Below are 25,476 nucleotides of genomic sequence, written 5' to 3'. Positions count from 1 at the left end.
AAATTATAACATATACAATTAAGGAAGCGCAACAAATGGTTTATATGCCATGTAGGCGTTACTTTAAGGCTGATATAAAAAATGAGAAGGCATGAATACAAGAAACAACTCATAAGTGAAGTGTATTGAAAAGCACTGACTTCAATATGTTCAAACCGTGTAGTTTGCAGAAGTGATCATTACTAGCTTTAGGAATGCCCTTTTCTAATAACATGCAACATCAACAATCCTCACGGGTGCAACAAAATCCCAGATTTATTTGTGACATCATCTTTTGGATTTGACAGCAGTTAGAGTTGGTCATATTGATGCCCTAGTTATTAAAGGCACAGTTTGGACTTTTTGAAAAGGATTTATATGGAGCTGTTATCAGTACCTTTTATATTATAGTTAAAATCAGAATAAATCAGTCAGAACAATCTCTATTCTGAGAATCAGAGAGAAATTTAAGTGCAGGAAGCAAGCTAACAGATACTCAGATAAGGGCTCATTCAATGATGAATTTACAATTCAAACTTTAAAAATTTTGGTTCAAATAAATGCAATGTTGTAGATTTTGCCACCAAAATACTTTTTATTAGGTAGTTATGCATACTTTGTCACTTTTCACGTTCTGTTTTGCAGCATAGTGTTGCGAACAGAAAAAACAGGCTACAAATTGTGTTCAAACAGTCTCCGGTGCAGATAACTTTTGACATTTATGAAAATAACATCTGATGCAAAAGCTGCATAAAAGTTTAAAATAAGCATTCACTTAAACTGCTATGAAAGTTTTATTTTGAGCTGTCCTTGATGAAATTTGCTCATATATGTGCCCTCTTCTGCTGCTCATTCATTGAAATTCCTCCCTGATTCTCCAAGGGAGATTACTCTGACTGCTGTCTACTGCAGGTAAGATGCTGACTGCTCATAACTACTTCAATGAAAGCCTACTTCAAAAAACTAAATTATGTCTGACTAATTGAATGTATTGTTTTACTTTAGTAATTATGCGCTGTAGTTTTTGTACAGCAGAGAGCAAAAATATTAGTTAAATTACTTTTTAGCTTTGGTCTTTTTGACTTATTTTAGAGCATAAAATATATTGAATATGAGCAGACATACAGTTTAGAGTAATTGAGTTATATACTGTAAACAAACTTACCACCAGGTTTCCTATGACCATGACCAGCATGAAGACCAGGATGCAGAGAGGCTGCCCGGCCACTTCCATACAGTCCCACATGGTCTCGATCCACTCGCCGCACAACACCCTGAACACAATCAGGAAGGAGTGGAAGAAGTCCTTCATGTGCCAGCGAGGCAGCTGACAGTCAAATGAGATCTTACACACACAGTCTTGGTAGTTCTTCCCAAACAGCTGCATCCCCACCACGGCAAAGATGAAAACAATGATAGCCAGCACCAGCGTCAGGTTTCCCAGAGCACCCACAGAGTTTCCAATAATCTTGATGAGAGTGTTGAGAGTGGGCCAGGACTTTGCCAGCTTGAAAACTCGTAACTGATGATGGGAACAATGTGACGAAGGCAAAAAATGTAATATTTAGTGACCATACTGCAAAAGGTGCTCCACAGCTCTGACATGAAACCATACTTAAGATATTTTTTAAAACTGTTAATAATAAAAAAAATTCTACAAAGACAGAAAAGTTCAACAATGCAGAATAACCACATAAAGCAAATACGAGTTTAAAGAATTAAAGATTAATGATACCAGTCTGAAAGATCGCAGCACAGACAGTCCCTCCACGTTGGACAGACCCAGCTCCATCAGACTGAGGCATACAATGATGCCGTCAAAAATGTTCCAGCCTTGTTGAAAGTAGTAATACGGATCCAAGGCGATCAGCTTGAAAACCATCTCAGCTGTAAAGATCCCTGTGAACACCTAAAGAAAACACAGATAAAAAAGAAAATGATGTGAGAAGACGAAAACATCATTGAAAGGTCCAGGTATTAGTTTTATCAGAAACAGAAAAAAGGAAACCCTTCCAGAACCGCACAAATGGAAAGCAGGAAAACTAAGACAGTCAACACACATATACAGTAAAGTGATGAAGCTGAGAGCTATTTTTTCACTTGAGAAGAGCAGAGTTAAACAATGATTTTACTACTATACTAACATCTAAATAAAAAACTCTTTGCTCAAACATTCAAATTAAAAACCTTTGGAGGTGATAATGTGAGAGTCGTGAGTTTAGCATATTGTTCCTTTGTGCAGAAAAGGAAAAAACGTGCTGCTTGAAGTTCCTCTACCTTGATCACTGCAGGTTAATAGTTGTTACACACTGAACTTTTAAAGGTTTTAAGATGTAATTCTTACAGACAGACAAAAGAGAGATCACAAGGACTATGTGCCATGATAAAATTACCAGACATGAAATATTTTCCTTTCTTGAAATCAAGATGTAAAGACATGGATATTTGAGTCTATAATTCTACATTAATGAGGGATTTCAAAGTACAAAAACAGGAAATGAACCCCACTGACTGATAAAATATAGTTTCCTACCATGATAATTAAAACAGGCAAAAACACAACCTCTGGCTCAGCATCAGTGTGGCAGTTATAAAAGAAAACTGCTACTACATTATCTGTGTAAAAACCTTTCTTCCTCTTCTGAATACTCTTCTCTGTTCTTGTATCACCTGACAGCACTTTGGAGAACAAGTGTTAAACAGAAAATGTTCCACTTCTTATCATTAAAAAGCTTCTTACCAGATTGCCCACAGACAGCATGGTGTTGAACTCATCAGTCATGGGGTAATGTTCCAGGGCCATGAAGAGGGTGTTCAGGACTATACAGATGGTGATGCCCAGATCCAGGAAAGGATCCATCACCATGAACTTCACACACTCCTTCAGCTTCAGCCACCAAGGGCAGCAGTCCCAGATCAGATACTTCTTGGCGAACGTGTACCAGCAGGGATGGCACTTCTGTCTTGATTCTTCCAGTTCTGCAAAGAGAAACCAGCATAAGCTATTTTAGTTTCAATACATTTCCTTTTACATGTTTTCAGCTTTTTTAAAAGATCAGAAAAGTTTGAAGCCTGTGATCAGGTGTGGCTGGTCTATAAAGGCTGGAAGGCAGTCCTGCCTAAAAAAAATAATTTGTCTCAAAAAGTATCTCCTCCGAATAAATAGTGTAAATTACTTAGTTTGCTGTGAATTGTTTGGTTCTGTGCATTTTTCAACTATTTGGACAATTTTAAATGGAATTTTAAAAGGTTTTGGGGGATTCTTTCTCAGTTTTTTACTTATTTGTCGGACAGGTGAACATTTATCAGTAGATTTGTCATATCGCCTGTCAGGAGTGATCAGAACTGCAGACAGCTCCAATAGAGTCACACTGGGGCAGAAATAAGTCTGCTGCATGAACACATTCTGCTGGTTTTAGCCCACTGATACATCCAGTACTAAACTCTGGACCTCACATGATTTTATTTAATGCAGGAATAGTTGCAGCAAAATCTGTTCTGTCCAACAGTGGAGATTTTCTGTTTAAAAATCCATTTATGAGACTAAAATTAAAAAATAAATATTCAGTTAGCAGCTTGGAACAGACTGGCCGGACATGAACTAAACAGAGATAAGTAAACACAGAGGGGAGATAAACAACAGGACATTTTCTCCAACTTGGCCTTCTGTACCTTAAGGTCTTTTGATCATGCACAGGTGGAACTTATTTTAACTAATTATGTGGCTTAAATATTTATGCATACACCACTTCTTCAGTTTTATAATTTTAAAATTATTTCACAGAGCTTTTTTTCCTCTTTACTTCTGGGAGATTCAGCCTCTCTAAAAGTGTATTTTTACACCCAGTCTTTTTACTAACCTGTTGTTAATAAACATAATTAGCTGTAAAATGCTCCTCCAGCCGTAACTTATTTGCATCACTTACTTTTACAGCCTTTGTTGCTTCTGTCCCAACTTTTTAAAGATTTATTGCTGTCATTTAAAATGACCCATTGTTCTCTAAAAATTATACAATTTTTTAGTTTAAACATTTGATATATTTGCTATGTTCCATTGTGAATAATATATGGGCTTATGAGGTTTGCAAATCATTGCATTTTGTTTTCATTTCACACACTGCCCCAACTTTTGTGGAAATGGGGTTGTATACTCAAACTGTTATTTAAAATAAAAAAAAAGATTTCTGTAAAAGCCTAGGAGTCTTGATTTAATGTTTTTACCTTTTTATTTTGTCAAAAATTCACGAGCATTTAAATTTATACAACCAAGTGTAACAAATAAAATAGTTCAAAATAACACAATCTCATTTAAAAAACCCAAAATGCAATATTTTGTAAAAGTGTAATGCATCATTTGACCAGAGTTCGTTTCATTGCATGACTGTTGTATTATGGGTAATATCCAACATGGGCACAGACAAAAACCATACAGATTGTACACGATTTTTTTCTGCATGTTGTCCAAGAGGTCATAGATAACAATCCTTTTATTTGTTTAGTGTTGATATGGCTTTACAAAGACATTGTAACACGTTTTGTGAAATTTAATTGAATCCGTGGCACATTTGTGGCACTAACAAAATTTTGAGATTGTTTAATGTCAAACACGAGCATGAAGCTTAAAAGATGTATTTGAGCCTGAATGTGTTTAATTCTTGTGATTTTCACTGTGTCAAATGTAGAAGACAATGAAAGAAAGAAAACAAAACTTTAAAGAACATCTTTATGAAGAATGGCCAATATTACATTGAACCTGTGCAGCTACAACTTCTTGAAATATGAGTTTGGCAGCTGAAAAAGATGAGAAGATGGATACTGTTTTCAGGGCTTTATGGTAAAATGAAGAAGTGACACTGCTCGAATTGAGAAAATAGGCAAAATCTAACCAGGCGTCATTTTCTGCTAAACCCTAAACTCAGTGTTTGGAGTATCTGTTTAACCAGTTCAACAACCTGGTTGTTTATGGACCGTTCTGTTAGTATTGAAATGAACGCACCCTCCATGGCATCACTGAGGAAGCTGACAGAGCTGCGGGCTCTTTTCCTGCGCACCGAAGTGCGCTCTGTCACTGTGGGGGAGGGCTGCAGGAGAAGTCTGGGAGTTGTGTCCCCTGCACAGCTGGGCTTCTGGAAAACAGGAAAAACTATAATGAATAAAATAAAATAATGTATGTTTTCTTTTATTTGGTAGTTTGGTGAATAAAATTAAAATCTTTCAGTCCTAATACGCATTGATTTGCTTTTTCAGAATAGTGTGATGAGAAAACATCACTCACTGCCTCCTCCCTGACTCTCTCCATGCTGTAAGCTGGCAGGGATGTAGGGGTGAGAAGTCCCATATTGGTGACTCCATTCTGGTCTAGGGAGACGTTCAGTCGGCCATTGACATTAAAGGTGGGGGTTAAGACTTGGGAGCAGTGGCTCCTAACACTGCCCGTCCTCCTCTTCCAGGGTGTTACAGAAGAATTGGTGCGGCTCCGAAAGACGTCTCCATGGACGCTGTACTCATCATCTCCAAAGTCAGCCTCTGAGTTGTTACGAGCTCGGAAAGCGCTGAAGACGCTGTTCTGGCTTCCTCTCCTGGTGCTGAGGGGGTGAGAGGACAGGGTGGCCAACAGAGGGTGGACCGGCAGGGGGGACAGAGGGGGCTACAGACAAATACAGAGAATGCATTTTTGTATATAGCTTACATCAAAAAACAATATAGACTGTGTTTGTTATGACTTGCACTGTACCACAATTTCATCCACAGGATCCAGCTTCTCCTCAGCAGCTTCCTCTGCAGTTTCCTCTGAAAGAGTGTGGTGGGACTTTCTTCTTCTGCTGCTGCTGCTGCGCCGTATACTTCCACTCTTCAGAATGAACGGGGACAGCTCTGGGGACAGCTCTGTCTCCTGGGCTTGTCTTTTGGCTGCCAACTTCACATGAGAAGGGATTATATGACAGAGACTTAAAGTTATTTATCGTTTATCTAAAGCTGAAAGCTCACATGTATAAAAATCCTGCCCCTACTCTCTGCTCTCGTCTGAGATGCTCCATGGCCAGCTGAAACTCCCTCTCCTTCTGCCAGGCCTCGGCAATGGTCGCTTGATTCTGCTCCTCGTAGGCCATGGCCACCACAGCCAGGATCAGGTTGACCAGGTAGAAGGAGCCAAGAAAGATTACAAGCACAAAGAAAACCATGTAGGTCTTCCCAGCAGAGCGCAGAGTCTGAGGAATTGATGACATCCAGTCAGTGGTTGCGAATCCAGATGTTATTAAATGAAGTTCGTATTTTTATGAATGGTTTTAAAAGACAACAAAAAGCAACAGACAATTCTTATGTTTACTCCCACAGTTTCTATCTAAACCTATAAAGGTTTTCAGATATAAAATAAACCTGTAATATCAGTTGGATAGAATTTGATTACCAAAGTTTGATTAATAATACTATCTATTACAATATATATATATATATATATATATATATATATATATATAAAACATCATATTTGTAACTAATAATACTGTTTAGCCCATTAAAACCTGATGCAGTTTCTACACGTTTGCTGGTACCTGCTTATGTTGCATTAGGTCTTAGTTTATCAGGATGCTAGCAGCATATTAAGGATGTGAACTGTTAGGCTACCATTAAATTCATTAGAAAGCTCTTTGAACAATCTTGGTTTGAAGAAAAAAAAGTTTAATTCTGACAGAACTGACGAGCTAATAACTAGTCCGAGTGAGCCCAGACCAGATGTATTGTTGCCATCTTAAAACAACTTGGATCTCGAAACAATTATAATAGTTTATGCCTTTACTTCTTTCAGTTTCTCAATGCAGTTATTTACGTCATAGAGTTCTGTGATTATTTGCAAATACAAATAGTTCAATAATTCCTGTGCAGCCTGAGCACTTCCTGTAGGAATATTAAAATATGTCCGCTGGAACAACAGTATAAAGGAAAACTGTTGGTAACATAAAGGTGTATAAAATAGTGTTTTCATGAACTGCTATAAAGTTTTTGAGATTAGAGTTTTTTTAAGATGGCAGAACTCCACACTGGTCTCTGCTCTGCTTAGACTAGCTCATCAGTCCATTCAAAATTAAACTGTCTCTCTAAACTCAGGTTAGTCAAAGGGTAAGATATTAAATGTTCATAACCTTTGCACAGAATCAGAATTCAGTCAGTATAACAGATGCTGAGCTGAAATTTGATGTGGTAGTAGCTGAGAGTGATGAACAACACAGACTTAGCGTGACGTATTGCAGTATCCCATGAGATTGCACATAATATTATTTTCAAGGTGCAACTAAAACGGCTACAACTCAGTCATTTCTCAACATAAGATGATCTTAGTTTAAAACTCTGGCATGAAAGGCGGACGGCAATATGCATTCTTTCAGGAAATGCTTAGCCTTTACTTTTATTTCTTGTATGAGACAAATTTCATTTTTAAACATTGTGTGAAACTGTTGCATGAAAACCAAGAATCAGAAGCTTCACCTGGTGAAACAGTTCTTCCCAGTAGTCTTGAGTCATAAGTCTGAAAAGTGCCAGAAAAGCCCAGCCAAAGGTATCAAAACTGGTGTAGTCATAGTTTGGATTTCTTCCAATCTTTAGGCAGTCAAATCCCTCTGGACACTTTCTGAAAGGCACAAAATATTGTAAAGGAGAAAGCATGTTATTAGATGAATGGATAAGTAAAGGTTGGAAACATTTAAATCAAGAGCAGTCAGGTCATATATAGTTTTGTGAATGTGCAAGATGTTTAAAAAAAGGTAAGAGATTTTGTCTGCACCAAGAAGAGACACACATGATAGTTACATAGTGAATGCACCATTTTCATCACCATTATTTCAACTGAAGAGGGCACTTGAAACATATTTCAGGCAAAAGCAGTAAAATGCCCTGGAGTTGAAGGGATTACACTGAGCCAGATGGATATCAAATTGCAGTTCAAAATTTTTTTTTCGGCTTGATGCCTCCGTCCCTGATCTTCATTGTCAGCACGGCAGTGTTGCAGCAAATATTTAAGTCCAGCAGCTGAGAACAGGCTGGGCTGCCATGTCAGTGTGAGTGCGGAATAATTTCATAATGGCTGTCAAACATCTGGGCTGTGCAGTACTGCTGTGAGAACATCTGTACATTTCACAGACTAGCTAAGCATAATTCTGACTAATATCCAGAGCAGTGAAGGCTTCCTGTCAGGCTGCCCTACACGGATCTGTTCTTTTAATCAATATGACTAAACACTCTGCAGACATGCTGAGGGGTTTCTTAAAGGGTTTTCACAAGTTTAGAGCACTACATAAAGCAATTTAAAACTAGGACTGGTTATACTGTAGCAATGTCTCAGTTGAAAGTTTATATTTTGCATTCCTGATAATTTTTAAATCATTTATTTAAATATAAACATAATTTGATTTTAAAATGCAATCAAATTTGATAAAAAAAGACTGAATGGAGGTAAAACAATCAAGAGTTCCCACACAATATTCATAACAAAATTCCAAATTTCTGATCTTTAGATTAATTAATTAATCTATTCACATTTTACTGATTTTGTTTTATTTAAAACATTTAAAAAATCAAGGTATTGTTCATTCAAAAAACTGACAGTATTAAACTGTACATTTTATCTAAAGCTTCAAACTCAAATGTTTTTGCACTTTTTTTCTGGAAAACTAAAAAATGGATGGTTCAGATATTTTAAAATGGGTTTTGCAGGAAAGGCATGAACAAATATCTTAGCACAAATGTTGTCATTTGTAGACAACTTGTTCCAAAACCTGAGCCATGGCCCCTCATAGCACCCAAAAGGTGTTTGAGGCATTCATGTTATTCATTATTTTCCTAATTTTTTCAGCAGTAATACAAAACTGTGAATTTAGTTGCTTTTTAACCAAATTCTACCTTTTAACAACTGTATAAATGTGAGATAATTTCTAACTGAGGTGGTTATAAAAAAGCACCTTTGGGGCCACCTTCTTTGAGGTCTCAACAGCAACTGCACTGAAAACTCCCTTTGTCTGGATTTATCCAGGTTAGTGTCCCTTAAAGGGGAGCTGCTCCGATATAAAAAAAAGGACTGGAGCAAAGTGTTTTGTTTCACAACCATCCATTAAATTATTCACATGCTTAAATTGTATTATTACTGCAATTTAAGGCAATAATTATTAAATGAAAAGAATGACCAACACAGATGCATAGTCATTAGTGAGGCTTTCAATATCTAAATCAATTTTAAACAAATGTTTAATGAGTTCATACTGCAAGTAAAAAAAACAAACAATTATGGCTTCCTGGAAAATGTTAATTTGAGTGTTAAATACAAACAATAAAATACTGAATGAAAGCAATGCTCTTTGTTAAAACTATTTGCTATGTGTTTACAGTGTCATGTATGAATTTTGGAAATAATTTTCCCACAGTTTGTGTACACAGTCACAGAAGAACATCTTTCTTTTTTTCCTGGGTAGGACTGAAGCAGTGGGCTTTCATTCTCACAAGGGCAAAAGTTGAAAAAGTCGATACAGTCAGTAAGAATCCTTTATGCAGAGGCTTTAGGATGTGAGAGGATCAGCATTTGCCTGAATTCTCCAGCAGGAGTGATAAAAAAAAAACAGTCTGAACCTTTGAGCAAGTAGTTATTCACTAACTTGTTGACCTGGCCGAAATGATCTGAATTTGCATGAATGTCTGTTTTTGTGTGTCTGTGCGCTTGAACGTGTGCCGAGTGGTGCTTGTGCGCATGTGTGTGACAGTGTGTGTCATCATAACGTATCCAAAGCTTTAATTTGGAAATCTACTCAGGGATTACTTGTTGGAATACACTCAAAAGATTAAGCTTCCTCTATGTTTTACGTCCTCCATTCTGACCAGCTTAGTATCTTGTTCGTCTCCGCAGACAGCCTCAGAAAGTTGCTGCTAAAATGTCACAGAAGTTAAAAGGCTGCCTCAACCACTGCAAACAAAAAACATAAGCTATGTTACAGCTCTCTTAACCTGTAATCTGGCTACCATGTCATAAATCTGTGTCACTGGTAATTTGGCAGCTTTTTTGTGGAACATGCAGTCAACACCACAATTTTAGTAATGATGCAGCAAAAAACAGCGGTAAAAGGATTTATATTCTGGTATTTTTTGAACAGTCTGTTACACACAGTAAAGACTTTAAAAGCAATAAATGGCAGAAAAACAAACAACAGACAACAAGTGATTTGTAGGTGAGACAGCTGCTTTGGTCACTGTTCATAGTCTGATCTTACTAACCTACTATTTAAAGAGGTTTAATGACATCACTTCCCCTTGAATGCCTTCAAATAGATCCTGATTCTGCTCTGCCTTCAACAGAAACCACTGGATCAGATTTGACTTCTTGGGGGATTAAGTTCTTGTGTTTTTGGGGGAAGATTAAAAACTACATCGTCTCTGATGCATAATTGTGTGAACAACTACCTCCACTGCGTTGATAATAAAACAACAACTTATGTTGTTCTACAAGTTATCTAATAATCAAGAGAAGATTTTGGCGTACATTAGATTCCAGTTTTGATAATGCAAAGTGACCAAGTAACAAGTTAAGATTCAGCCAGACTGTGTGTGCAGATGTGAAGTTAAAGGCCTTTTTAATGTCTCTATGTTCTGCAAACTTTATCACTTACCCATTCACACACACACTCAGTGCTTCCTATTATATATTTTACACACTATATACAACACTTTTATATCTCATTCATACAGTGATAAACATATCAGGGGCAGACAGTAGTTCATTGTCTCACCCAAAGACACTTCGGATGCAGAGGCTGGAGATCAAACCCCCGAACCTTTAATTGGAGAACGACCACCAATGAGCCAAGCCACCCCAAAGTAAAAAAAAAGTTAATAATAGGTAACTCAACTTTAAAACACTTTTTTTTTTTTACTTTGAACTGATTACAAACAGGTAAATTATTGGTTGAAATGAGGATGCTGTGCTTTGTCCAAATATGTTATCAAGATTAATCTTTGTTTACAGTAAAGACTGTATTTTTCATGCACGTTGAGGGTGTTTGATGATATGAAGGTGATGAGGAGGACTAAAAACTCATCTATACAGGACATGTATGAGCAGACTTAAACAGGCACAAAAAGTTTTGTTAGACTAAACAGCAACAGCAATCTTAATGAAAGCACAAATTTCTCAATAACTTCAACACAACAGTAACCCAACTAATATGTCACAACCTTTTCTATTGTAAAAAGGTAAGTTGTTTCAGCTGCTCCCTTCTTCAGGGGTTGCCACAGTGAGCAAACTTGCATGAACAATGCTGCAATTGTTTTCACACCAGATGCCCTTCCTGTTGCAGTCTGGGCTTGAACCTGAAACTACAGGATTACAAGACTGCAGCACTGACCACCAAGCCACCACAGCCCCACAACCTTTTCTACTGTCATCCAAAATAATAATAAAAAAATGACACTAAAAACAAATAAACAGTCCATATTTTGATAGCAACACTTTCCCCTCTTTATATAATTAACACTTAAGAACACATCAGTACACTTGCAAGACATCAAACCCCTGATTGCAAAGACATCCACTGTTCCACTGAACCAAACGCATCAATTAAAAAGCAAATTACATTACAAAGATTTAATAAAACAAATTGTGTCTGAAAAACAATGCATCTGTTCCACCTCTTTTCAGACTGAGCTTGATATTATCAGTTTGGTTTTTTTGTTTGATTTTTTTTTTTTAATTTCCTGCTATTATTTTTCTTGGAATATTAACAAGAGCACCTAATGGAGGCCATTTGTTGAAGCTGCAGGATTTCAGATTCACACAGATGGTACTTAGCTCAGTATAACCCTTGAACTGGGCATGGCAGGGCCAGAGTTGTTCTATTGTGCTTGTTTCAAAAGCATTTGGATTTGCAGGATTATTCAGTTTGTAGGCTGCAGCAATATTTAAATAGTTTCACACTGTGCCTTTGATTAGGAACAAGGTTCACCACCTTAGAGGAAAAATAACATTAACGTGTTTACATATGGGTTTCCTGATGTCTTATATGGGTCATGAGATTTAATTTTCATGGGGAATTTCAGTTTGTTAAAGACACTTTATCACTAAATGTTGTTTGATGATAATCATACTCCTTTTAAAACAAAAAGCACCTTGTATCGAACTGACCTGATCCACTCCAGTTAACCTAATGTTATAGAGCTTTAGAGATGATGAAATCTCTAAAGATCACTCTCTCCAGCTGGGAACTCAGTGTTTCTAAGTAAAGGCTTCCAGTGGAGCCAAGGTGATAATCCTCACCACATGTTGTCTCGCTCATGCTACAGCCGTTCGTCTGATAATTCCCCTTTACATTTTGCCTCTACGTCACATACCAAATATTTGAAACGTATGGAAGAATCATCTAATGGTTGATTTAAAGCAAAATCTATCTGTGCTGAGCTCGGTGTTCAAGCTTTCATACATGCATGACATGCAGGGGATCTAAAGCCATAAGCATGTTAACGTTATGTAATAGCCTACAAATGCTTTACAAGCAGTCAGCAGAGCAAACATCCACTTACCCTGCATCACTTCCATATCCACATATCAATGCATCTTTTTGGCCTTCAACTTTGTAAAAATTATCTAAGAAAAGAGCATTGAGAAGTTAAACAAGTACAAATATTCAGAGCGTGTGTGGAATACATCTAAATAGCGATGTAATTTGCTTTCAGCTGACCTTCATTGCTTTGGAAGTCTTCCGGTGAGCTCCAGGTTCTGTTGTTGCAGACGAACATTGTGTTGGGGCTGTACGACGAGTTGATGCAGTGGTCGAGGCTGCGGATGCACTTTTGCCGCAGGAGCCCCATGAAAAGCTGCAGACCGATCAGAGCGAACACACTCAGACAGAAGACGGTCAGGATCATCACGTCCGCCAGCTTCCTCACAGACTGGATCAGAGCGCCCACGATGGTCTTCAAACCTTGATGGAGAGGAAAAGGCAAAACAAACTCCTGGTGTTTCATATGATCTTTATTAGACACTCCAAGACAGGTGAGAGTGAAATGACCTAAAAGTTGTTTTACCTGGAATAACTGAGATGGTTTTCAGCGCTCTTAGCACTCTGAAGGTTCTCAATGCAGAGACGTTTCCAAGATCAATAAATTCTGTGACATATCTGGAAAAGCGCACAAAGAGTTTCTCTGTCAGATCACAAAAAGAAATACAATAGTTTGTCATAATAGTTTCATAATAGGTATGACCGTGTATTGCGTTGAATGTTGAAGAATGTGACTTCATCATAAACTAATCTCTTTTTGACTATCTATGTTTTATTATATTAAATTGGTATCCATAAAAACAAGGATACATTGAAGTTGTTTTTATTTGTTGCTTTACAACTGGGAGTTTAAATGGATTTTCAGTTTGATTATAGGTAATGAAACCACAAAAAAATTAAGCCAGATTGATGAAGTTGAAGACGGAAAAATAAAGTGTTGAGTGCATATGTACAATATTTCCCCTCCTTTCTTTTGAAGACACAACTATTACCTTCAGAAGCAACATAATTAAATAATACCCATGTGAGAAATCAATGGGTCAAATGATCCCAGTATACAGTACATACATCTGTTCTGATGGTACCCAGAATCAATACCAACACCTCTAAGAGATTAGGGCTACCACCAAGCTAGATAATGCATATAGATCTTGAAACTCTTCAGACAAGTCAGAAACAAAGTTGTGGAGAAGTACAGATCAGAGTTGGATATTAAGAAATATCCCTAACCATGAACATTCCTTAGAGAATAAACAGGTTTGTCATTCGAAAATGGAAAGATGATGCCACCACAACAAACTTGCTAAAAGAAGGTCATCCATCAAGAATCACAAATTGGGCAAGGAGGGAATAACTAGAGAAACAACCAAGAGGCTTCTCTAGTTTGCCTCTTGTCATCATCGTGATGATGATAGGGTCAAGTTTAATAGTAAACGTAACCCTGATGGGCAGCTCTTCTGCAGTGGTGAAGTATCTCTCCATAGAACCACTACAAGCTGCCCAAATCTGGGCTTCATGGAGGAATCGCCAGAAAAAAACATATTGCCTAAACAATAAAACAAGTTAGAACATTAGAAATTTGTCAAATGACATATTGGAGACTCCCTAAATGTGTGGGGAAAAGTGCTGTGATCAGATGAGCCTAAAATTAAACCTTTTGGCCATCATGGACAACATTATGTTGAGAGCCCCATCCCTACAGTGAAGCATGGTGGTGGCAGCATTATGCTGTGAGGATGTTTTTCATTAGCAGCAACTAGGAAACTGGGCAAAGTTGAAGGTAAGATAGATGGAACAAAATATAGAAAGTTCTTGAGGGAAACCAGTTTGAGTCTTCCAGAGATTTGAGTCCGGGACAAAGGTCCACTTTCCAGCAGGAGAATGAGTCTAAACACTCTGCTGAAGCAACACTTCAGTGGTTTAAGGAAAAACAGTTAAATGTCCTGGAATGGTCCAGTCAAACTACAGACCTCAATCTAACAGAGAATATCTGTTTTGATTTAAAGATTGCTAAACATAAGCAGCACCATCCAACACCCACTGGCAAGATGAGCCAGGTTCCTGAAGATGTACGTGAGGCGACTTGCTGCTGTAATTGCTGCAAACAGGGCTCTACAAAGGGTTGTCTTTAAAGCGTGGTTGGGATGGGATAGTTATGCATGCTCATGTCTTCTGTGTTTTGTTGTTCTTTTAGGAATAGGAATCCATAGTGGAGCACAGGGCCTATTGTAATTTTTGGGTTGTTTTACTCTTAAAAATATTTTGTATCTTCAAAGTGGTAGTTGGTGTGTCAATTAAAAGAAACAACTCCTCTAAAAATTTATTATGAATTCCAAAACATGCCATATGCCAAGAATGTTTTGCACTTTTAATATAAATAAATTTGACATTACACTGACATAAGCTGATAGATAAATGCTAATTTTTGCCTACAAGTTTATTCACTAAAACACATAGAATATCTTTATTTTCATTTTTAGCAGCCATCAAATTAATTTTCACTTTTTCAGTTGATCTTTTTTAGCTTTAGCTGCCTACTTTACTTCCTAGTCACAAACTGCCTGTTTGTTGATAAAACATACGGTACAGATCATTTTTAAGAGCATTTGCCTTCATAAACAGAAATCAGTGAACTAAGACAGTAAGTTCTCATCCTGGATTTAGTTAATTATCATTTCTGGCTTTACTGTCTTTCACAAACATGATTTAATTCAACAATGTGTTTGGTAGCTGACAAATTAGCTGACTGAACGATAATTACTCAAAAACCAATTAATCACTGAAGATAATGACAGCTTTCAGTGTGTTTATATCTATTAGGAGTCATTTTACCTGTCTATCTTCAAACAAAGTGAATGTCCAATCAGGATAATTGGTTTCAGAGCATTTAGCAACACTGTAAGGTGGTCCATCTAATCTGCCGCTTGCATTAATGGTTTCTGGGTCATTTCACATTGATCTGCAGGCTGCACAAAGACTTATGAATATTCAGACCCAAATAGAGGATAAATGTCCGACTATAGTCACTAAATAAAAGTCTAATCAAAGATCATTACTCCAAGTGCCAGACAAATAGCCTACAAAACTATTTAAATAAACTGAAGTATGAAGTGAACTGAATGCAAAGTTTAAATTAGGTTAAGCTTAATTAAATATTTCTCTAGTATTTTTAATTCACACATCATTGTTATGTAAATGGGAAAAAACATGGATGGTGGTAACGTGTCACAACTCACGCCATGACGATGACGGTGAAGTCGAGCCAGTTCCACGGATCTCTGAGGAACGTGAAGGGCACTAAACAAAATCCTCTCGCGAAGATCTTTATCGCGGACTCAAAAGTGTAAATGCCAGTGAAGGTGTATCTGGAAAATAGTTTGAAAAAGAGACACTGAATCACAGTAGATACGCAAAATGATAAATCAACACTGAAATGAACTCTAGCAGTAGAAGGATGATGTATCAGGCAAATTGTGATTAATAAATGAAACAACATGCTAAAACAGTTTCTGAATGAGAACAAATGTGAGCATACAATATAATAAAAAAAATTCAATATTCAGCATGTTATACATTGTTTTGTACTATTTTTACATGAATGAAATATGCAGACAATTGACAAATCATTCATTCTATTTTTCATTTAATTTATTGGCCAAATATCACTTTTCTCCACACTTATCATATTTGTTAAAGTTACTCAAAGCAAGCAAACAAAATGTTCGAATGCAGACAGTATGCAACATGATAAAAATGCCTGTGTGTTGAAAAAAAAAGTTAAAAATATGTTTAACCATATTTTTCACATCATGGACAGCCCCATATGGCTTTTTTTCATTCCACAACATGCAAATGTGGCGCTCAGGGTGCCATAAATATCACATGCACCACGTATTTATATACTTACATAACACCTACATGTTCAGTTGTCACTGATAAAGCAACAAACCCCAGCAAACTTCACATTAGAAAAACATGTAGCAGGGTTAAGAGCTTAAATACAGAAACGCAGCTTTACTCACTCCAGGTATTTGGTCCATGTTGGTGGATCAGACATGGCCATGAAGAAACAGTTCGTCAGTATGGTGAACATTATGAAATAGCTAAACAATGTGAAAAAAGCTAAGGAACGGTACAAGACAGTAATGAAAAGAAAATCAACAGATCATTCTTTCATTGAACTCCAATAAATAAGAGGTTATATGTTTTTTATTTCAAAAACTGAAATAATTTTAAAACATTTAAACATTTTAGAATAAATTCAGTAGAAGACTGCCAGAATAACAATTAATTGTTTCCATAAATTTAATGATTAGATTTTTTTGTGACAAATAAATGTGTTCATAAAACAAATTCTTCTGTGGTCTGTAACATAAATAAATCTTGAAGAAATATAACAAACCATCATTTGATTACTAGAATATTTTTGTTCCTATTTCATTTCTGAGATTAAAAGAGGAACCAAAGGGGATTTTAAAATAATATTAATAATAAAAATAAACAAACACAACAAAAAGGCTGTTTAAAAATGAGACAATGAAAAAAAGAATCAGATAAAGCCTTTGGAGTGAAAATGGATAAACATTAGAAACTGAAAGATCTGATAGGAAAGGATAGGATTCTGGACTATATGAAAGATATAAAAAATGTTATTATATCACAAAGGTTTCCAGTAGTTTGACCACCTACAGAACCGGAGATACAGTTTTAATTTTATTTTTTCTCAGACTTTAATAATGGTCCAAGTCTGGTCAGTATTCTGTTGCATTAAAATCATTTTTAATCAAATATAGCATCAGCTACTATTGAAACATACCCAAATAGTATTGTAACTTCCTCACAGGATCTAAAAATCATCATTACAAAAAGCTCATATAAAGACATTAAAGACAAGAAAACATGAACACACACGCACACATATAAGGCATTAGAAAAAAGGATATGAATGGACCAAAACTTTTATAGCAATTGATCTGATGAAGTGAAATGGACTAAAAATATAAAGTGCAGATGTGGCACTGAATCTGAAGATGGCCTTCCCTTTGTTTAGTACTATAAAAGTCTGCAGAGAAAAAAAAGAGACAAAAAACACGATTATTAAGAAAATCACATTTTCAAAAATATTCAATTAAACTATAATACTTTTCAAGCACAAGTGAAACTCAAACTCGTAAACAAAGCAAAACAAAGACATGACAAAAAACACTGCAATAAAACAAATTTTAAATAAGAATCGATTAAGATTATAAAGCCCATATACTAGTAAGATCAAATTGGGAGGGGAGAAAATAGGTAAAATACAACAATTTAAAACTGAAGTAAGAATATTAAAATAATAATAGTACATTTATACAGTACAGCACAAGCAGTTCTGCAAAATATTAAAAAATAGGAACTAAGTTTTGGGAATTATTTAAAAATAATAATAATTTGAGCTTTGTTTTAAAGCCAAAGAGTGTATCTTTGCAGACAGGAAGCTCATTTTAAAGCAAAGGAGCTTAAAAACTAAAAGCTCTGCCTCCTAACCTGACCAGAGACTCTGAGAACAAGTGAAACAACTTAAACCAGCATCTTGAGACATGCTGATAGGCCATTAAGAGCTTTGTACAAAATAGAAATGATTATATATTGAATGTTGAACTTTAAGATGCTAAAACAGGAGACATGAGCCCTCTTCACAGCTCCTTTTAAAATGTTTGCTGCTGCATTCTGGATCAGATGGACAACTTTAAGGGAAATTTTGAGAACAGCATCACAACAGTCAAGTCTACAGGTTACAAATACATGAACCTGTTCTTTGGGGCTACTTTGAGCCTAAATGCTCCTGATTTTATAGATATTGCACAAGATTTAAGATTTTATCAGGATTTAAGAGCAAAAGAAAAAAGAAAAAGAAGAAAAATTTTATTCAATTTATTTATATAGCACCAATTCACAACAAAAGTAACCTCAGGGCACTGTACAAAAACATTCACATACATTTTTAAGTGCCAATAATCAGTCATGCAGGTCTTTATGTCTCCAAGCCAAGCATAAGGCCCTGGTACCTGGACAGTATCATCTAGCTTTATTGTTATTAGTCCTGCTGTGAGGAGCTCAGCTGTTTTCTTTGCTGATTATGGATGAGAATATAGCTGCAGAGTTGAGTCAATCTCTCTGTCTGCCATCTGTTTTAACTTCCACCACACGCAGCCGAGATAATGGAGGGAACTCTAAAGCAGGTCGAATGTTTCCCCAACAAATGAGGTATTTATTTAAATGTTTTTTTGTCTCTGTATAATCCTCGTATCCAGCAGCACATCACATCCCAAAACAACCTGAGAATTGCAGCCATGTCCATTTTTCATGGCGGCCTGTTCTAACAGACGTGGCAAATCAAAACTTGCTAATCCCATTTCAGCACAATAGATCTACAGAGAAGAGCTTTTCTCTTTTACACACGCAAGAAAATCAGTTTTTACATTACAACAACTTTAATCACTATTTTTAAGATGCATCTTTTTAGATTGTGGAAAGAAGAATGTACCAAAGTTTCTCTGAAGCTTAATTTAAACTTAAATGTTCAAAGAAATTCAAATAAATTCAATATATTACTTTGTAAAAAGTTTAGCTATTATGTTATTCATAATCTTCATTGTCTAGGTTAAACAAGTTCATTTGCTTTTTTATTAACTTGAGCTTTTTTCTAGGTTAAGTACATTAAACTAAAAAGAACTATTTTAACTTTATTCCATTTTTTTTTTACATTTGCATGCATGTCCTACATCGCAATCATCAATAATGTATGTGATGAGAGATAATAGGACAGTGTTCATCCAGTTTATTTGAGCAGAATTCAGTGAGACTGCAATGGAAAATGTGGATATTTTCTTGCAATTTTCCTGCAACTTTGAGTCACCAACCAGTCTCCCAACATTCCCAGCCCAATGAGCCCAACTTGAATATAGTAAGGATTATGATGAATACAAGTTATAGATTTGACTAAGTCTGATTCAGAAAGATGGAGGGGAATTTACTGCGTTTGCTGTTGTAGCAAAAAATTGGATCTCAGCAACAGCATATTTGTTATACTAAGTTATTGTTCCAGAGCACTTTGTTCTCAGACTGCAGGTTTACTTGTGGTTCTGAGAGCTTCTAAAATGCAAGGCAGAGCTTTCAACTTTCAGTTTCTGTCTGTGAGGCTGATGCCCTGTCAATTTTTAAGACTAGGCTTAAGACTTTCCTTTTTTGATAAATCCTATAGTTATGGTTGGCTCGGGTTTCCTAAGTATCCCTTAGTTATGCTGCTATAGGCTTAAACAGCTGGAGGACAGCCCTCACTTTGCTCTCTTTACTCTCCATGTACAGATGTATTTGCAGTTATTTCTTTCATTAACTTGTGTTTTTCTTCCCATATTGACAACACCTGGACCATTCGCTGTTTGTGTGTGTTTTAAGCCTTCTGGGACAAGTTGGCATTCTGAATACTTTTTCCTAGCAGCTGAATTTTCTGCTAATGATCTGTGTCAGAATGAACATCAGTTTTCAGTCAACAATAATTATCTCGATGATAACATGCAACAGGAAATCTATGAGCTTTGAGAAGGAAACAGTTATTTTACATTACAATACATTTTCAAACTTGCCATTTTATACAGCTAATTATACAGCTAAAGTTAATACAGTTGGCTGAATGAGACAAGCAACGCTTCATAATGTTGTAACAGATTTTTTTGTGATATTTTTTGGAATAAATTATTGTATCTGTCAATTTAAAAGGGATTTTTAAAAAATTGTTTCTTCAGTAGAAATATCCTAATCTGAGTGTAGTTTAACTGTTTTTACAAACCTCTACAGATTACTTGTTTTTGACACAGAATTAACACGCACAGCACACAAACAACCATTTCAGCATATCGCACATAAGCTCTCACCTTTTGGTTCTTGTAGTAAAATGGGTCAATGTCCTCCAGCGGCATCCCAACGAGTTCTGCTGGGATGTCACCAAAGATGCGCGGCAGCTGCTTGCCTGCCTCCAGGTCGGCCCTGGGTTTGGGTGTCTCTGAGTTCTTCTGAGCATCAAAGCAATCCTTGGTGCTCTTGGCCTGCTCCTCCGCAATCCGCCGCTCCATGGCAGCCAAGGATTCGCGAGTGAACCGCCGCAAGCCATCAGGACCCGTTGGTAACAGCATGGGTGCCATCTTTTCATCCTGATTGTCCTGTACTAGAATCTACTTACAGCTACAGGCAGCAGAGTGAATAGAGAGAAAAGGCAGAGAGAGAAGGTAAAAAACAAAATGGAGGTCAGCTTTGAATTATGAAGTTCTGAGATATGGATTTGTAAACATCTTCTATCACATCACTTGAATTGCAGTGTACTTTTGTACCATTAGTTGGCAAAATCAAAAGAGGGACTTTCTAAATACTTTCAGATCTGCTTTCATCAATGTGTTACATCAACTATAATCAAAAACTACCATCCCTATTTTATCTTTTTCCAAGGGCTTGTGCTCATGGTAAAGTTAATTTGTTTTTGCAAATAGAAATAAAAGATAGATGTTGGTGGTTGAAGTTACCAGACTGTCATCGAGACTTTCATAAAGAAGAGCAAGGTTCCTTTTTTCCACTATACTTATAGTCTATTGTCTAGATAGAAAATATGGTTTGGATTCATGAAATCACTTCATAAAGTCAAGCACATCATGTTTCCATTTCAAATACTGTACAATAAACAGCAAAAACATTAGCTTTCTGAATTCAGCATTCCCAGGGCTTACAAAAAGGATTTAAACTGAGTTAAATTTCTGTCGTCACAACAATCTATAAAAGACAAAAATGACATTCTTTTAGAATATTGTTTTTGACAACACTGATAAAGCAAAACTCAATGCATGTTGCATGTGTGATTTGTAGTCTCATGTGGTCTTCAAAAGTATCACAGGTTAAGAAGTCTGACCCATTTTAATGAGTTTATACCCAGCAGACTGCTGAGGGACGTACTGAACTCTGTTTGGTGCAGCATACATACACTGAATAGTTGGTCTGCAACCACATAAGCTGCTTATTTATGGGTCAAAAAGCCAGAATAATTAGATAACAGATGATCAGAGCAACACTAGGCAAAAGGTAAATACTGATACAAGCCATATCCAGCTGATTGAGTGGATTTAATGACATAATCAGAAGAAACGCAGTATCTGAATTATTATTATTATTATTTTTTACATGTGATAACTAATGAGTGTGGTAAAAAAATATTTTTTTCATTACATCAGAGACAAACCAGAAAGGTATAAATGCAGTCTGAACAGACAGAAATACAACACTAATTTTGTTGTGTTTTTAGTGAATGCATTTATGATATGATATTATAGTGTATGGGATCTTCAAGGAACATCATGATGAACACCTACAATCTGTTCTCCAGCATCTTAAAGATGTGGGCCTACAGATAAAATTCAACATAAGCTCATTTAAGCAGTCAATTATTCAATTCTTGGGATGACATTTCTAAGAAGGGTCTGCACCCCAGTCCAGATCACCTGACTACCATTGCTGAAGCTTCTGCACCAAAAGATGTGGCAGTTCTTCAGTCGTTCCTGGGCTTAGCCTCCTGGTTCAGCAAGTTTCTATCAAGCTCCACAACAGTGGTTTAACCACTGCAAGAGGTACATTGAACAAATATTCAAGCTGAACTAAAATGGACTGATGCAGCAAATAAAAGTTTTAATGATCTCAAAACAATCCTCCTAAAAAGCTCAACATTTACCATCCACTATACTGAAATGCCAACATTTATCACAGCAGATGTCTCAGACTGTGGACTAGGAGCTGTTCTGACACAATGGCACTGAGGCAATGTAGAACTCATTGTTGCTTTTGCATTTTGCATCCTGTTTTTAGCCAAGAGAAAGAACTGCACTATAGAAAAGAGGCTTTTGTGTGTGTGTGGGGGGGCAGTGGAAAGATGAAAAACATATGTGTGGGGACAGATTCATACTCAGACCTGATCATCAAGCCCTCGCCATTCTGCTAAGAGCTAAAGGGATAAATAGAGCTAGCATGAGAATTGATACTGATGATACTGGTCTAGCTCACAAAAGGGGTGGAGGCCTTTGTGTCCAGCTGTCACCCTCTTTCAACGCTGTTATTGCGAGTATCACTCAGCCCTCGGTGAAAAGCAAGCGGTCATCAGGGCACTAACAATCGGTCGTTAGGCTGATGGCCCTTCTTTTGCATGTGAACAACTAGTCTTTGGTGTCACCAGCAACTGGTTGATTCACTATTACTATATACTACTGTTTGTCTAAAAATTTTAATCCAAGTAGAACACAAGTTTTGTTTAACAAACCATGTTTCCATAAGCTTCAAGACAGTATGCATGTCATCTGATCACATACCTAAGCTGCATGTAATCTAAAAAAGATGACACCAAAAGGCTTTCCACTACCAAAAATTTACTCATGCATTTGAGCCAGTGACAGAGTGTGATATTTTAATATCTGAGAGAGCTTTCTAAAAAAGAGGATTACATGTCTATGTTCCCCTCTGACATAGAAATACTATTGTATGCTTCTCATGTCTTCCATTGCTTCCTCTCCTGAAATGCATTGATCCTTCGCACGTCCAGCCAGATGTTAGCGATCTGCTTTCTGCTGATCTGCTTATTTGGTCCGGGTCGATCTCAGATAAATTCATCTCTCACACTGACATCACTTTCTCGCTTCATCAGAATGCCATAAAGCAGAAAAAAACAATTTACTTCTGTTATGTGACAAATCCTTCTAACCCAATCTAGCACTTCCTAAATAACGCACAAGCGGAGCAGTAAAAGGACACGATGATGACTCAGTCTGTCGAACATACACCTAAACTGTATAATTAATCTACTTTGAAAGTCACAAAGACAAATCCTGCCAGCATGCACAGCCGTGTTTCGCATGCCAGCTTACTTGCAGGAGGACATGGTTATTAAACATTACATTAAACAGAGAGAGAGAGAGTGAGAGAGAGAAAATGGGTATTTTAGTTGAATGAAATTTAATTCCCATAACAGCCAGATGTGATATGGTTCTCATCACCTCAAATAATTAATATAATTAGATTGAAAGCGGAGCAGAGCTGTGGGCTACACATACACACACATACACAATAAAGCCCAAGTTCTGCAGTAAAACTGATTCAAATGATCAAACCAGAAAAAAGAAAAATAGTGATGACAAATTTATCCTATTTCTGTTTTACTGAAAAAGGAGAGTTTGTAACTTTAGAAAATATGTAAAATTATACAATAAGAATTGAGGTGTTCCTAAAAGATTCATTCTAGCCCCTATCTTATTTTCTATCTTGATAAGTGAGTTAGGATTAGGACTAAATCCAGTCAAAATTAATCTTTATGCAGACAATACAGTCATATATACACTAGCATTCTCACTGAATCAGGTTGATGAACTTCTGCAGGAAGCTTTTCAGTCTCTAAACTAAATTTACAACTTTTACATGTTCTCAACTCCAAATAGCTGATCACTCTGACTCGAGAAAGTACTTGTATAGAAAGAGTTATGTCATATAAATGTTTAGCCATCTGGCTTGATGAAAAGTTGGCCTTTGGTTTCCACATTGACAGCTTGGTAAAAATGCTTCAACCTATTTCTTTCCCCAAGTGCCTTCTCTTTGGGCCTCCTTAAATCACCAGTGCAAAGTTAATTTCTCTCTGTGTGCTGGACTAACATTATTTTTATGTGTGTCTCTTTTTCCTTCTTAAAATACTAGATTCAGTATATATACTGCAATAACCTTGTTACAAATGCAAGTCATTCATCACTCCACCATTCATGACTCTTTGGGATGGATTTCCTTAAAACAAGAAAAATACATGTTGTTGTTTACTGCAGAATCGTTGTTAGGTAATCTACCTACTTATATTTCATACCTTTCATCATTACACAACAGTTAGTATACATGGTCTTATTCAAAAATGATCTTAACTCTTCCCAGGATGTGATCTGAACTTGGTGCTGCCTTTTCCTTTTTGTGCTCTACAACTCTGGAATAATCTTCAGAACTCCATCAGTCTTCAGAAACTTCTTTCTCTTCGCATTTTTCAAAAGACTTGCATTAAATGAATTTGTGTAATTGTTTCTCTTTGTTCTTAACCAGTAGTGGAATCTATTGGTCTTATCTAGTATAGTTTTATTCCTTATATTGTTCATGTTTTAATCCATGCTAGATTTTTATTCTAGTTGTATTTGTATGTAAATTTGCATTTTACTAATGCCCTTTTCTCTTGTATTGTGACTTTAATATGATTGTTCATGGTTTGGATTTATGCTGCCATCTTGATCAGCATTACTGGAAGAAGAATGATTTATCTCTATGGGATCTTCCTGGTAAAGTAAAGGATAAATAAAAAATGAATGGATATTTATGAACGTATGCGTCTTCTTTGCGTATTCATTGTAGTTTTCTTTTCTGTGCATTTGCCTGCTGCCTCAACATCTCTTCATTTTATAAATAAATTCCTTTATTTGGTGCAACTAGTCCTTGAGTTCTGTCTGCATCCCTGGGCCCTCACTCAACATAAATCTTGATATATTTCATAGACACATATTACACCTGAGTGGTGGTTTGCTTGAGCAGAACAGAAAGCAATTGTAGTGATGGAGATAGTTACAAAAATTAGATGCACAAGTTTCTTATGTTTTAGATAAAATGACAACCTGTCTTTAGGAGGATATTCACATTTTGAAAAATAAAGAAAATATATGATGTGACTAAGGACACAAACTTACTTCACACATTGAACTTTACTTCAATGGTTCCTTCTGGGAGGGGAAAGGAAATATGTGTTTACATCTAGTAGGGAATCATTTTATTGGACAATGTTTCATAATTGTAACTTATCAACTAGAATAAATAGGCATTCACTTTTTTATAGCTTTATATCATGTTCTAAATACAATAAAAATGTAAAAAGAAATGAATAAGT

General features: G+C 36.3%; 1 protein-coding gene across 1 annotated transcript in view; it reads right to left on the bottom strand.

The window, feature by feature from the left end:
- The window catches only part of LOC108238657 (sodium channel protein type 4 subunit alpha B), a 43,306-nt gene that overhangs the window by 14,182 nt on the left and 3,648 nt on the right, over positions 1–25,476 (bottom strand). Inside the window, exons 2-16 of the mRNA XM_017420899.3 lie at positions 20,423–20,729; positions 17,453–17,571; positions 16,532–16,621; positions 15,746–15,874; positions 13,036–13,127; positions 12,690–12,932; positions 12,532–12,595; positions 7,465–7,606; positions 5,991–6,188; positions 5,714–5,896; positions 5,255–5,626; positions 4,976–5,105; positions 2,720–2,958; positions 1,715–1,888; positions 1,145–1,501 (exon numbers count right to left, since the gene is read on the bottom strand). Of these exons, the coding sequence (XP_017276388.1) occupies positions 1,145–1,501; positions 1,715–1,888; positions 2,720–2,958; positions 4,976–5,105; positions 5,255–5,626; positions 5,714–5,896; positions 5,991–6,188; positions 7,465–7,606; positions 12,532–12,595; positions 12,690–12,932; positions 13,036–13,127; positions 15,746–15,874; positions 16,532–16,621; positions 17,453–17,571; positions 20,423–20,689 (2,799 nt within the window). The 5' untranslated portion in view covers positions 20,690–20,729. The remainder of the gene's footprint in view (positions 1–1,144; positions 1,502–1,714; positions 1,889–2,719; positions 2,959–4,975; positions 5,106–5,254; positions 5,627–5,713; positions 5,897–5,990; positions 6,189–7,464; positions 7,607–12,531; positions 12,596–12,689; positions 12,933–13,035; positions 13,128–15,745; positions 15,875–16,531; positions 16,622–17,452; positions 17,572–20,422; positions 20,730–25,476) is intronic.

This window comes from Kryptolebias marmoratus, linkage group LG20 (assembly GCF_001649575.2).
Source record: "Kryptolebias marmoratus isolate JLee-2015 linkage group LG20, ASM164957v2, whole genome shotgun sequence".
NCBI classification, from domain to species: Eukaryota; Metazoa; Chordata; class Actinopteri; order Cyprinodontiformes; family Rivulidae; genus Kryptolebias; species Kryptolebias marmoratus.
Note: the sequence above shows the minus strand (reverse complement) of the source record. Positions and strands in the feature narration are given on the sequence as shown.